The sequence below is a fragment of the Tasmannia lanceolata genome, unplaced genomic scaffold (assembly GCF_043159265.1).
Source record: "Tasmannia lanceolata isolate RefF3 unplaced genomic scaffold, GAP_Taslan_0.1 ptg000019l, whole genome shotgun sequence".
Taxonomy (NCBI): domain Eukaryota; kingdom Viridiplantae; phylum Streptophyta; class Magnoliopsida; order Canellales; family Winteraceae; genus Tasmannia; species Tasmannia lanceolata.
Window position 1 is genome coordinate 7,760,546 of NW_027518696.1, and position 14,501 is coordinate 7,775,046.

The 14,501-nt window shown below is 38.5% G+C and overlaps 1 protein-coding gene across 1 annotated transcript; it reads left to right on the forward strand.

Moving 5' to 3' along the window:
* Window positions 1-6,785: 6,785 nt before the first annotated feature.
* LOC143852818 (mediator of RNA polymerase II transcription subunit 7a-like) lies at window positions 6,786-11,653 on the forward strand. Its single transcript, XM_077362431.1, has 5 exons — window positions 6,786-7,045; window positions 7,155-7,224; window positions 8,354-8,520; window positions 8,630-8,703; window positions 11,374-11,653. Exons 1-5 carry the CDS (start codon window positions 6,902-6,904, stop codon window positions 11,438-11,440), a joined length of 522 nt encoding a protein of 173 aa, XP_077218546.1. The 5' UTR covers window positions 6,786-6,901; the 3' UTR covers window positions 11,441-11,653.
* The last annotated feature ends 2,848 nt before the right edge of the window (window positions 11,654-14,501 follow it).

The window sequence follows — 14,501 nt, forward strand, 5'->3', positions numbered from 1 at the left end:
GTGCTCAATCTGAACCCGTTGAGTTCAACCCAATTTTGTTTCGGGTTGGGATTTGCCACAGTCGGGTCGGGTAGGGTTGGAAAATGGCAACCCAAGACAAAATCGGGTTGGGTTCGGGTTGAGAGGTTGGCCAACCCGAGCTGAAATGAACCCGAATTTTGAATACGTTATTCCGCTAATCCTTTTGTATTAGGTTAAAAAGAAAACCGAAAAACCCTACCATTGAAAAAAAAAAAAAAAAAAAAAACTGAAAAACCTCCCATCCCTAAAGAAAACTATGAACCCCTAATGCATCCTTAAAAAATAAAAAAATAAAAAAAACCTAATGTATTCTAAAGTATGAGGTAAAATGAAAACTTGAAACCCTAAAATCTTTTGCCTTCTCAAATGGTTAATGCTTGTTTTTTTTAGTTGGGATTTGCTAGCGTCCGTTGCAGAAGGCATTTCGCAGATGACCTGTTGCATCTGACTGCAGTAAAACCAGCTCACTTTTCAACAGGTTTTGTCGTCATTTATGATGTGTCTGCTGTCAGATGCAACAGGCCATCTGCGAAATGCCTTCTACGACGGACCCTAACAAATGCCTTTTTAGTTTTAGCTTGTCCTGTTGCCTTTTGATCTCTTATTTTTATGCTCTAACTATCCTCTAGAGATGGTCGGAACTTTGTATCATGCAATGTCAGCAGAGCAATGTAACTATTAAATCTGCAACCTTGGCACAAAACAAAAGATGTAAAAAAAAAGTAGTAATTTAGATTTAGTTGTGAGCTTCATGACCCATTGATATGGAAGGGAGGTGGTCATGCTTTCTATTTTGACTGAAAACAACCAAAATCATGTGATATTGCAGTTGGGATCATGAAAGGGAAAGGCTAAAACCTTACATTGAGAAGGTGAATTCTGATTCAAATTTACTTGCTCAATGAGATGATGACCATACAAATGTGAAATGTGATTACAAGTCTTACACGGAGAAGGTGAACTCTTATTCGGGTAGTTTTTGTTATCAAGGTGAAGACCATTAAATGTTAATATGATTGAAAGCCATAGATGGGTAGTTTTTGTTATCAAGGTGAAGACCATAAAATGTTAATATGATTGAAAGAATTAGATTAGATAGATCAAGCGAATTCTGGTTTGAGTTTCCTTTGTTAGCGAGGTAATGACCATAAAAATGTTAAATATGATTAAAATCCTTGGATGTAGAAGGCAAATTCTGACTCTGGTTTTCTATGTTAGTGATGCAATGGCCATAAAATCTGAAATATGATTAGCAAAGCCAGTGAAATATTATATTTTTTATGGTTGATGTGAATGCCAACTGTCTGAGAGGATACTTGGATAATAAGATTACCTGTTTACGGTACACAAGTTAGTAGTGGGTACACAAGTTTGCCCAAGCTAACAGCTTTGCTTCCTTATCGGAAGAGGTTTCCGATGGGAAGGATGTTTTGGCATGTCTCTCAAAAGAAGACCCTGGTAAGGGCATTGTCTCCTCTCCCTCCACATCTGAGAGAGGAAATTGGCAAACCATTTCAAAGAAGAAAGGAAAAGCTTTCCCCTCCCCGCCTTCTCTGCCGGGCCAAAGAACCCCCTTCAAAGGGCTCATCCCCGGATCTTACAAGTCCTAAGTGGGGTCTGGAACTCTTCTCTTGGGTGATTTTGGGTTCTTGTCCCCATTTGTTTGATGTTGGGCTTTGAATTTTTGTTTCCCTTAGTTGTTGCTTGCTTTTGCTCTTTTGTGGGGTTTTCTATGTTTTTGCTGTTTTCTTTTGTTGTTCTCGTGTTGTTGGTTTTTTTGCCGGTGTTCTTGGTTTGATTTTGTTCGGGCTGCTATGCTCTGGGCTTGTTTTTGTTTCCCGGTCGCTTGTGGCTTGGGTTTGCTCTTGCTCAATCTTTGTAATCTCCTTTTTATCAATATATCTGGTCGGGGTCTGCCTAACCCCAGCTTACCCATCAAAAAAAAAAAGAAGTTAGTAGTGGGTACTGGGACTTTTAGGCGGTATCTTCCTTTTCTTGCTGAAGGGGTTTCAATTTCCTATCAAAATAACCAGGAAGGAGTGAAAGAAAAAACTAGCAAGTATCTTATGCTTTCCTCTGTATAGGACAGATTCTAGTGTTACCTTGGCTGCTCAAAGGTGAAATTTATGTTGTAAAAAGTTAAGGCATCTGCTTATCCCCCTCCTTTGGAGCCCTGCAAGATTCCTTTCTAATCCCTCACAAAGGTTTAAAAGCAATGTGCTTTGGGTTACAACTTACAAGTCAGCTTCCACTATAAAAGAACAGAGCCCAAATCCAATAATTTAAGAATGAGTATAAAGTTACACAGAATAATCTCTTTTTTGGTGTATGAAAACCAGCTTTGTTTGCTAACTTCCTATATTCAAAACTAGAAATGCACACCAATCTTCTTTCCCTGGTGGAAACCATTAAAACCCGCCTGAGGACCATCCTCTTTGGTGGTTCAAGAAAAGCTTGTTCCACTGATGTACCAGAATTTCGCATTGACGTTGATAATTCTGAAGAGTGTGGTTTTCAAATGGAAGAATATTTGAAGAGAGATGTGATGGAGGAAAGATTGGATGGAAATGAAAGTGATTGTGTAGTGGATAAGCTGGGCGTTTTAGCAAGGAAGCTGGAGACAACTAAGTATAATGGTGATAGTGCTGAAGAAGAGATGTCTTTGCTGGCCGAGAGTTTGGCTGAGAGAGTGTGGAATTGCTATTTTGGAAGTTACTCAATGTGGCATTACAGCGTGGATGATTTGCAAGTGTAGTAAGTAGCTTGAAGAATACTACTAGTCGTTGGACATTTTTTGTTTGTTTTTGTTTTATTATATTCTTAAGCAAGGATTGGCTGTGTGTTGAACAATGTTGAACGTTGGGAGATGCTTGACTTGGATTGTATTCTTCAACCATCCACACTAGTGAAAGAACATCAATGCTCGATTATTTTCTTAGTTTTACTAGGTGGGCTAAGTTTGTACCTACCCACAACTCAAAGCAACTATGCCTCCACCATTTTAGAAAAGAAAAGGAGATTTCATTCAAATGGTTACAATTGGAATATAAAGAAGAAGAATAAGAATAAGAATAATAAAAAGGGTACAAGAATAAGAATAATCAAGAGGATAAGAAGAATATAACAGAGTAGTTTGGCAACTCAATAGTTTAAACAAAATTGCCTGGCAACATGAGAGTTTTGCCAAACTTAAATTTTCATGGCTTTTTTTTATCTTAAACAATTGCAATTGAGTTTAATCCTCTGTTTCGTTCAATGTAAAATGGGTGTAAAAGGGAAAAACTGGAAGTAATAATTTCTAAGTTGAAACTCCATTACTGTTGAAGTTTTGTCAAAGCATTTCCAGGAATCATAAGATGGCGAAAAGTCATAACAAATTAAAGAATTCTAGTCCCTTTCTCATTTAGTAATTTCACAGAGAACATCAAAGCAGAAAAATAGATGAAATCTTTAGGTTAAAAAAGGACCCTGAAGCTAAGAGACGCGCGAATCAAATCAAGGAAAGTGTCTTTCATTAATTTGTGGCCATTTCTTGGTAGGTAACCTGGGATGGAACCTCCGACCTCGTGGCAACAAAGCCTTGATCGATTGAGCTAGAGGCTCAATCATGGTTTTAAATTTCGACCGAAATCCGAAATTTCGGTGGGGACCGAAACCGAAATTTACCGAAATTTCGCCATTTACTGAATTTCGGGGGTAATTTAGGTCCGAAATTTCAATTAAATGCCATTATTATTATTATTTTTAAAAGTGTTACAAAATTTCGGCTGAAATTATGGAATTTCGAACCAAATTACCAAATTTCGGACCGGAATTTTGATTTTCGGTGGGGTCCAAAATGGTAACCGAAACCGAAATTTTAAACCATGGGCTCAATCCCATTTTGCCTACTATTAGTTTGCCATTTCTATGGTTCTTTATCTTATATAAGGGATTTTTGTTGGACATAGACCAAAATCTTGTGTCGCCTCAGAATATTTTATAAGATCAATGATGTTGATTGCACTTATATTTCCCTGTGTGGGACCCTGGAATTGATCGTGAGCATTGATTCAAATGAAGATGATACTGCCTCCCTGGTCATTCTCTTTAGTAAATATCAAATATACCGCTGATTTAGTACACTTGGCAATATTATAGTGATTGTTTGGATGTCATACCTCTAATTGATCTGGACCGTCCATTTGATAGGCCTTAACATCCAATTACGTGTAATTTTTTGTTGTTGTTGAAAATGGACGATTAAAACCCATGTATAAGCAATGGTTGACATTAAGCGAGAGATACTACTCATTATTAGATGCTATTAGATCATGGTCACTTTTGGGCCATAGGAGATTTAAAGCTAGTGCTATCAAATGAACGGTTTATATCAACAGGAACAGTTGGTGGGCCCAACAGAAACCGTTGGTGGAATGGTGGGCCCATCTTTGAACAACGTAGGCCCCGCCCATACCACACCATAGGATAATCCAAACCGTCCATTTGATGGGCCATAAACGTAAATAGGTTGCGTCCCAAAATATCATTTCTATAGGTTGATCCTAGCCCTCCGATAAAAACAGAAACTATATCTTATGCAACCTCTAAGATTGTAGGGTTGTGATCATCCTATGGAAATGATTTTTGGGGCACAACCTATTTACATTGTGGCCCATCAAATGAATGGTTTGGATCATCCTATGGAGTTGGTTGTAAAGTAACATTAAGGCGCGTCCACAACATAGGATGATCCAAGCCGTCCATGGTTTGGATAATCCTATGGAGTTGGTCGTACAGTAACATTAAGGCGCAATCGTAGGCCCCACAAATATTTTTCAAATTGAAGCCTACCGTCCCCAACATAGGATGATCCAAGCCGTCCATGGTTTGGATCATCCTATGGTGTGGTTCGTACAGTAACATTAAGGCCCAATTTAGGCCCCACCCATATTTTTTAAAATGAAGCCCGTCCAGACCATAGGATGAGCCGACCCGTCCATCTGATGGGCCATAACGTGAATGGGTTGTGCCCCAAAAATCATTTGCATAGGATGATCACAACCCTCCAATCTATAGAGGTTTCCATAATAAGCAATTTCTCTTTATATATATATATATATATATATGAGGGCTAGGATCATCATATGGAAATGGTTTTTTGGGACACAACCTATTTACGATGTGGCCTATCAAATGGACTGCTTGGATCATCCTATGGTCTGGGCGGTACACTGTCATAGTGGGTTGGATTTGGGCACGAAGGAGGAGAATTTTGGGAGCCCATCAATTGTTCCTGTTGTGGAGAGAGAGAGAGAGAGAGAGAGAGAGAGAGAGAGAGAGGGGTGGGAAACGTGCACTAAATGATTCAAGGGGGTGGGGACACTACGTCATAAAAAAGAAGAAGAAAAGAAACAAAAAGGGAATAGCCGTTGAAGCCTAACGTTTAAAGTTGCCAGCCGTCAAGGCGGGGGAAAATAGCCTACGAGGGGGGGATATCAGCCTCCTGCTACCATTGCAAGAATTTCCTGGATAAGCTTGTAAAAGAAAGACATTTCCATTCTTTTTTTAATTTTTCCATTGTTTAACTACAAATGAAAAATTAACTTGAGTCACAGCGGTTCAAGTTTTATTTAGAGAGACCTTGAATTTATAATGATATCCCTCTAAATAAGCAATAATATATCACTTTTTCTCAAGAAAAAAAAATCCACAAAAAGCATTATCCCTGCAATTCAAACAAGCCTACTAGGGCCTTTAGCTAGGGTTGCAACTCGGGTCGGGTGGGTCTGGTTTTCCAAAACCCTACCCTACGCGAGAAATTGTCTCAAGTCAGGTCGAGTTTAATTTCCTTTGAGAAAACCCTAGATTCCTAAATCTGACCTTTACCCAAGATAGTTTCAGGGGTTGGTTTGGGTTTTTATTACTAAGCATAAGATAACTAATTTCAAAAATTGTAGAAAACAACAATCTTTTTTTTTGTTGAAAATCTCTAAATTTATATCATCAAGTGCATAGATTTAAGAAGGAAACTTTTTTTCCAATTCACAAACATGATCAGTCCAATGAAAACAATTATATCAATATATTAGAATATAAGAGTCAGGTAGGGTTTCAGGTTTCGGTTTTTTTTTTCTTTAAGCCAAACCCGACCCGACCCGGCCCAACCCAAGATTAGGTGGGGTTTTTCAAACTAAAACCAAAAGACCCAAGACCCATGATTTCTAAACCCGGCCCTGTTAACTAACCAACTTCTCCAAAAGCTTTTGGAGAAAGGCGTTATTTAATCTTTTATACTGTAACACTCCCCCGCCGTGTGGCCCACTTGGCAAATACGTGGCACATGTGGTCCCACTTTGGGCTGACCATCGCATGTGGATTTTTCCTATCCGGGAGGTTTGAACTCGAGACCTTTGGCTCTGATACCATGTTAACCAACTTCTCCAAAAAAATCCACATGCTATAGTTAGCCAAAAGTGGGACCACATGTGCCACGTGTTTGCCATGTGGGCCACACGTGCGGGGGAGTGTTAAAGTATAAAAGAAAAATAACGCCTTCCTCTAATAGCTTAGCTTAAGCTATTGGAGAAGTTTGGTTAGTTAACATGGTATCAAAGCCAAAGGTCTCGAGTTCAAACCTCCAAGATAGCAAATATCCACATGCGATGGTCGGCCAAAAGTGGAACCACATGTGCCACGTGTTTGCCAAGTGGGTCACACGTGCAGAGGAGTGTTGAAGTATAAAATATAAATAACGCCTTTCTCCAACAGTTGAAGCTGAGAAGTTGGTAAACAGGCGCAGTTATTTTCGGGTCTTCTATCTGTCTGTCTTTCTCTCTCCAGGGTTCAGACGAGATTTGTTAGCTTTTGGGATTGTTTGAAGGGGAGAGGGGAAAAGAGAATGGCAACATCAACATCATCAGCCTACCCTCCACCACCTCCTTACTACAGACTCTACAAGGACTACCTCCAAAACCCTAATTCTGCTCCCCAACCTCCCCCTCCAATTCAAGGCAGCTACACCCTTTACGGCGCCAATTACACAGTCTCTCCTTCTCCTTACATTCTTTTCCATTCTATTCAGTTTCTAGGGTTTTTATTTTCTCATTTGAGAAAGCTTTTGTTACTGAATTTTGAATCTATTGTTGTTGTAGACTGATGATATACTCCCAAGTTTAGAAGATCAAGGAGTTCGTCAGCTCTATCCCAAAGGCCCAAATGTTGGTATGTGTCTTTATTCTTGTATGTTTTTCTGGCTTCTTTTTTTTCTTCTTTTGCTTCTCTTCATGATTAGGGTAGGTTTTTCTGGGTTTTTTTTTTTCGCTCTGGTTAGGTTTGTTAATTTCAATCTTGAGGTGCCCATATTCGAATTTTTATCAAGTTGGTTTCTAGGGTTACTAGAATCATGGAGTCTGTGACGGAAAAAGAGGCCCAAATGTCAGTATGTGTCTTTGTTCTTCTAGGTTTTTCTGGGTCCTTTTTTTCTTCTTCTTTGGCTTGTAGTTTTCTTTATGGTTAGGGTAGGTTTTTCTGGGTTTTTTTTTCTTCTTCTTTTGGATCTGCCTTTCTTTATAGTTAGGGTAGTTAGTGTCGATCATGAGGAGCCCACATTCGACTTTTTATGAAGTGGGTTTCTAGGGTTACTAGAATCATGGACTCTGAGACGAAAAAAGCGGGAGCAAATGCTCTTTATCTATACGTCTGCAATTTTTAACCTGCCCTTAAGTATAGAGAGCGATTCCATGGAATTTTTTTTTTTTTTTTTTTCAATTCTTTTCTGGATTCCACTTCCAGAGGTTGACATTTGCTATGTTTTGAGTTCTATCAATCCGAAAAAATAAGTTTTTTACTTGGAAATAATACATTCAATTTATGTAAGTGATTATGCTTCCCATTATAGAACCAATTAAAACCCTATTATTATATGAAGGAAAAAAAATTAGATCTCTCAATTAGTTAGAATATATTTTCGAACCCATCAGAAGCATATTATGCGTACCATTTTACTTCGTAAATTGGTCCTTTATGAAGTAACCCAATAACCAGGATAGTTGAGATGGATCAAATTGCACAAAGCTACGTTACCATCTTTACACATTATACAATTGTTGTATTTCTATTCTTGAATGTTTTTTTTTTCTGATAATGGATCACCTTTTTCAATAATGATGGCATTTTAAATAAAATAGGTTTTGTGTGCTTATTAGTGAATAGATAATTTCTGATTATATTCCATTTGGACAGACTATTTTTGTGAAGTTGTTTCTCTTTTTTGTTGAATTCACATCTCATGTGATATTGTTGCTTATTTGGGTATCAGAATTAATCCCCAGTAAATTACTGTTTTATCCAGATTTTAAAAAGGAATTGAGATCACTGAACAAGGAGTTGCAACTACACATATTGGAGCTTGCAGATGTTCTTGTCGAGAGGCCATCTCAGTATGCACGAAGAGTAGAAGACATCTCTCTTATATTTAGGAACTTGCACCATCTCCTCAATTCTTTGCGTCCTCACCAGGTAAATTTTTTCTGTTGATATGTCAAACTTCCATTGTTTTCTACTGCTTTTGTAGTGGCATTGTTTTCAACTGTTTCTCACTATCAAATGGATTATTATGTTCTCTCAGGCCAGAGCTACACTAATTCACATACTAGGACTTCAGATCCAGCGTCGTAAACAAGCAGTGGAGGATATTAAACGGTATGGGAATGACTTGTCTTGATTGCATATGAAATGGTAAAATTGTTTGGATCTGTATCCCTCCAGTCACAATATGGTGATGATTTTAGTGAAAAACATAACATGTTTTTGGCCCTCATCCGTGTGAGTGCGTGTATATTCATTTCATTGCCTCACATCCTTTTTTATTTATTTTAATATTCATTATGTTAATCACAGCTTCTTATTACTATCTTTCTATATTCTCTTGTTAGGGATTTCCATCATTTTCTTACATTGATATGGATGTTTATCTGGTAATTGGTTCTTCAGTAAATGATTCCCTGTGAGTACTGTATTTATTTATTGACAAGAACTGAATCATATGACTTTACATCATTTCCAATTATTCTCAAAGTCATAGGTAGGGGTGCAACTCGGGCGGGTCGGGTTCGCGTTGGCCTCAACCCGACCTGAGCAACCGTGTACTCAACCCAAACCCGACCCGACCCGACCCGAGTTGCAACCCGACGAGGTTCAACCCGACCCGAATAGCCTTTTTTGCCAACCCGAACCCGACCCAACCCGAAATTTTAAGCTTAAAAATTAAAAAAAATTATTAAAAATTTCGGGTTGAACTCGGGTTGCCCAAGCCCTCAACCCCAACCCGACTTGAACTCTACCCAACCCGAGTTTTTCCCGGGTTGAACCCGCCGGGTTCGGGTTGAGCCCGCCCGAGTTGCACCCCTATCATAGGTAGGGTTTCATGCGGTGTTTTTTGCGAATAAATGGTAAGAGGACATCAGGCTGCAAACTTCCTGTGGGACTGAAGTTTTATTGGCAACCAAAGTGAATTTTTTTTACATGTCTAATAGCCTTGACTAAGTGCTATGCTTCCCATGTATCATGTTCTTCTCCCTATATTTATTTACTCTTGTATGAAGGAGTCATCAGTAACCTGTACTTGTCGCAGCTGTCAAACTTGTGTTATTTCCCACATTTTGTTCCCATGTCGTTTTATCGTCAATTCATTTCATCTTTTGAGTGGTCTATAGTTTCACTCTTTTATTCTTCTAAACAGCTGTTATCCTTTTCACCATTTAAAAAAGGGTTTTCCGAACGAGTGCCCTAAGGGCACTTGTTAAGGTGCTTTGGGAACTTAATTTTACACGTTTTCCGATGTCTTTATCAAAACAAGAGTAAAAGTTTGAAATTACTTGTAAAATGATTGCAAAATTAAGTTCCCAAAGCACCTTAACAGGTGCCCTTAGGGCACTCGTTAGCAAAACCCTTTAAAAAAAACAGCTGTTATCCTTTTTCACTGTTTAATTTTTCCTGCTCTGTTTTCTCCGCTGCCTCTCATTGCTATCTCTCCTATCATATCTATTGTAGTACCTATATGTTGTAAAAGAACAAAACAATAAATAAAAAGAATGGTTATCAACATTCCTTATTTCCATTTTTTCTTGATCTGCTAATAATTCACTGGTGATGCTGACAATTTCTTTTCCCCCTTTTCCATTTTATCTCGCTGTTGGTGCTCAATGTTCTCTTCTCCTGCTCCCTCAACTTGTAGTTGTAGCTATCCAGCTTGCAACAATAATTTGATCCTTTGAAAAAGAATATTTGTCCCCATTGTACTAGCCCCGAAATGCCATTATGTTTAGGACTCTAGGCCCTCTCATGTACCTGCGTTTTAGAGCTCTATCAGTGAGGCAGCTTTGATTGGCAAAAGCAGTTTTTGCCTTCTGGCCAGCAGTTGGCCTTACTAATAGGGCTAATCATTTTAGGTTAATAGGCTATTCTTCCTCGCCTTTCTATCCTGGCAACAAAAAGGTCGAAATAGGATCATTTCTTGAAAGAAAAAGATGCTTGCTTTCCATACTCATAGGAGCCTTATTAATAGAGGGAAGCAGGAGAAACTCAAAGAGTGAAGAAAGGCCGGTCGCAGAATGAAGAGAAAGCACTATTCAAAATTTTTATTAGTGGCTAGCCCTTAGCATGATATGGCTTGCCTGACTTTGCTTTAGTAATTGGAATTCTTTTTCATGTTCTTTCAGTGCCTTACTAATAGAGAGGGGCTTGGTCGGGGACGGGGGTGAGGGGATAGCATGATAAATGTTTCGAACCAAGAACAAAGAGCTCCCAAGCCAATCCTTAATATAGAATATTGGAACATTCCATTTCAAAAAAAAAATAAAAAAATATTGGAACATGTTTGTGGTTTATGTCCGTTTAGGTTTAGGTAAGGAAAATTGTTGAGGTTTTGGGTGTAGATGCGGTTAAGGTATTAAGTCTCTTAATCACTCGCCAGCTTATATGATGTCTTGACTACTCTGAACTATGTCCTTGGCTGGGCCAGTGCCATTGGATTCTATCAACATAGTCTATCCTGTTAGAAAAAACAACTCAAGAGATGATGCAGCCAAATAGAGAATAAGTAAAATCGACAGAAAAGGGAAGTAAACAAAATGAGAACAACTAAACTTTGCCGCAGAGGTGCAGACAGTAATAGCTAAAAGAAATTATTGAAATTTCATTCAATAAGTCTCCTAAAATTTGTCTCAATATATCACGTATTTATACTATATAGAATCCGGTCATGTATGACTTCTCAAACTCAAACTTGTTTCCATCTAACTAACTAGGACTCCTGTCTCAATATATCACGTTGTTATACTAATCTGCATCACTGTTTCCTTGCTTGTTTAGGAGGAGAGAGGAAGCACGAAAACTGCTTAAGGAGTCATTGGCAGCCTTAGACGGCCACGGGCTTTGAATTTTATTGCTGTCTGAAGAATTTAGTTTTCAATAGCATGTGAGTTACTGATTTTGTTGTTTGTAACCTCATCACATCTTTTCTATTGCTTAACACACCCAAATGTTCTGTTCTTCCTGTGATATTTGCTCGACAAATGACAAATCTACTAAACTAACATCATATATATAAACCAATGTCATCCATCAAGCATAGTATATTGTTGAACCATCACACTGGTCAGTACTGTTAACTGTAGTTTAAAGTAGCAACTCTGGTCTATGAATTGCTAATTTGTAAAGTATTTCCAATTAGTTATTGAGAATTATGAAATGCCCAAAAGTTCAACTTTTCAGAAATTATTTCTAACGAGTCTTTATTATTATTTGATGAATCACTTCTTTTTCTGCCAAAAAATTTATAGCCGCGTTTCTCATACTAAAACCGATTGAAATTTTTGTTGGGAGTACGAAAAAATTTGGGGCAAAAAAACAAATTGCTATGAGAGCTGCTAAGATGTAATGTTTGCAAAAAAGAGGTTTATCTTCTCATGATAAAAACAGTTGGTTAATGTCAATGTTGCATGCACATGTGGTGTGTGCCAGGGGACAGGGACCTGATGGGGACCTCCTGACATGGGTTTGGGTTTGGGTTTGGGTTCGGTTTGGGTTCGTGGTGGCTAGCTCTCTTTATAATATATCTCTAGCATTTGGGATTCAATTGAAAATATTTTTAAAAATAAAATTTTTGGCCTTTTGAATACTAATTGGAATATTTTATATACATATATCTATTGTCTTTGATGAAGTCTCCTTGGTTGTTCTGTTAAGATGCATTACTAGAGGTTGCGCTGATCTTAGGTGGATGAAGTCTCCTGTCCATTGTTAAATTTTCATGAAACTTTTCTTGATTTTATTGTGGCTACAGTACATACTGTCTGACTCGAGTTTTTTATGAACTTATTGTTTTTGGGTTCCATCATTCACGCTCTGATATCTGCATGGCATTGTTTTGATAATGGGACGAACTCACCTTATTTTTTCTATTTTTTCTATTTTTAACCGCCTGTCAAAAGCTATTTCAATTTTCAAAAGGCCTTTGACCACAGGTTGAAGAAGGGAAAACAAAGTGAATTGTCCCATTATCAAAGCATGGTTGCCTGTCTATCACCCCTCAAAAGCAATGGTCTACATTAACTGCTATATGATCAAACTATTAGAAATTTTAGAAAGGAATGATTTTCTCTTGTGTAGTATCTACATGTTCGGGGCTCTTATAGGGTATGATAAGCTCTCTTGTAGGCGGTCTTCCTTTGAAAGGGAAATGGTGATGTGATAAGCTTTAAATTTTGAGTTCATCCCCATGACATTAGCATGATATGGAACCTTCATTTTCTAGGCCCTATCAAGAGGTTATGCAAATAAAAACTCATATCAAATGACGTCTACTATTTGATCCGAAAAATGGATAGGTATGGAAAAATGAGCAGTAGTGATTTCCACCTTTTGAAAATTTTCTAAAGGATTCATTAGCCGACCCCAACTAGTTTGGGACAAAGGCTTAGTTGAGTTGAGTTGAGTTGAGTTGAGTCCGCCCAACTAGTTTGGGACAAAGGCTTAGTTGAGTTGAGTTGAGTTGAGTTGAGCGATTTCCACTTTATGTCATCCATTAGCTGGGAGCCCTTGGATAAAGGATCTGGATCAATCTAACATCATGTGGGCAAGGTTCATTTCAAGCTTCTCTTTTGCACTTACTATAAGCTTCTCGAGGACTGAGAATTGATACTAAAAGAAGCGCTTTTTTTTTCATAAGTGCATGAGAAGCTTGTCATGGGTTCACACACATGGTGTCATCATGATCCAAATCCTTCATTAGATGTCCCTGAATGCGAAAATCACTTTTCTAATACTTCTAACCAATCTACCATAGAACTTTATATGGAGGCTGTTCTTCCGTTAGTGGTTTAGGCTTTTCAAATGACCTCGACCGTCCAGCAGATTCTTTGGATCCGATTATTAGACATGAACGTGCAACGGGATTCATCGGATTCAAATCAGAGGGTTTGAAATCAAGTTAGATTGGCCCTAGACTAGATGTAAATTCTGTCGGTTTATCCCATGTGATTATAATGTAATAATAGAGTCCAATTAAGATCCTACTGATTAGGGTCCGAAGCAATTGCGATCTAGATATGGGTTGATCTGATCCGAATGGAATCCAATGATGGTTTGATGGGCCTACATAACAGTCCATTTGCAAGCCACTGGCCAAATAAGTAGGGTCGACCAGAAGTACAATTTGCCCTATAGGTAGGGGTGCAACTCGAGTCAGGTTGAGGCCGACCCGACCCGAGGAGCCCTTTTTTCCAACCCGAACGACCCGACTTGAGTTCAACTCGACCCAACCTGAATTTTTAAGCGTACAGAAAAAAAAATTTCATAAAAAATGTTGGGTTGAACTCAGGTCGGGTTGCCCGAACTCTCAACCCGAACTCCCCTGAACCCGCTTTTTTGGTGGCACCCGGCCCACGTTGCACCCTTACCTATAGGCTACCAAATGATGGGTCCATGTCATGGCCTAATGAGCCTATGGCAGAGAGGAATAGATAAGGGCGGATCATGCTAACAGCATGTTTGGGTCCAGTTTGAGCTTAAAAAAATAAAGCCTCTGCTTCTAACAATAAAGCCTCTTAGTTAAAAAGAGAAAAGTACGGAAAGGGGGCTGTTGTTTAGCGAAATTATGGATTGCGGGCACCTTTTAAACAAGAACCAAAAAGGGCTAATCTTCAAAATCGGGTGGGAAAAAGACCCTGATACCCTTCTGACATCAACAAAAATGTCATTCAGCTTCCTTTTCCATTACTGCCTATTAAATTGGCGTGTTACACGAGGCTTCTTTTGGTTCGTTTGAATGTGTATTTGAACCGACAGAACTTTGGGTTCGTTTCTATCTTGGCCGTAGGAAATAACTAGAAATAGATGGATGCTTGACACGTGTTGGAAAACTATTTGGAACGCTGACAACCCAAAGTCAATCATTATCTTTTCTGACTTCTCTTTTAGCTTAGAACGGTAACGTTATT

Coding starts and splice junctions, on each gene's coding strand:
- LOC143852818 (XM_077362431.1), top strand. CDS start 6,902: ATGGCAACATCAACATCATCAGCCTACCCTCCACCACCTCCTTACTAC. Junction 7,046..7,154: donor TTTACGGCGCCAATTACACA/GTCTCTCCTTCT, acceptor TTGTTGTTGTAG/ACTGATGATATACTCCCAAG. Junction 8,521..8,629: donor ATTCTTTGCGTCCTCACCAG/GTAAATTTTTTC, acceptor ATGTTCTCTCAG/GCCAGAGCTACACTAATTCA.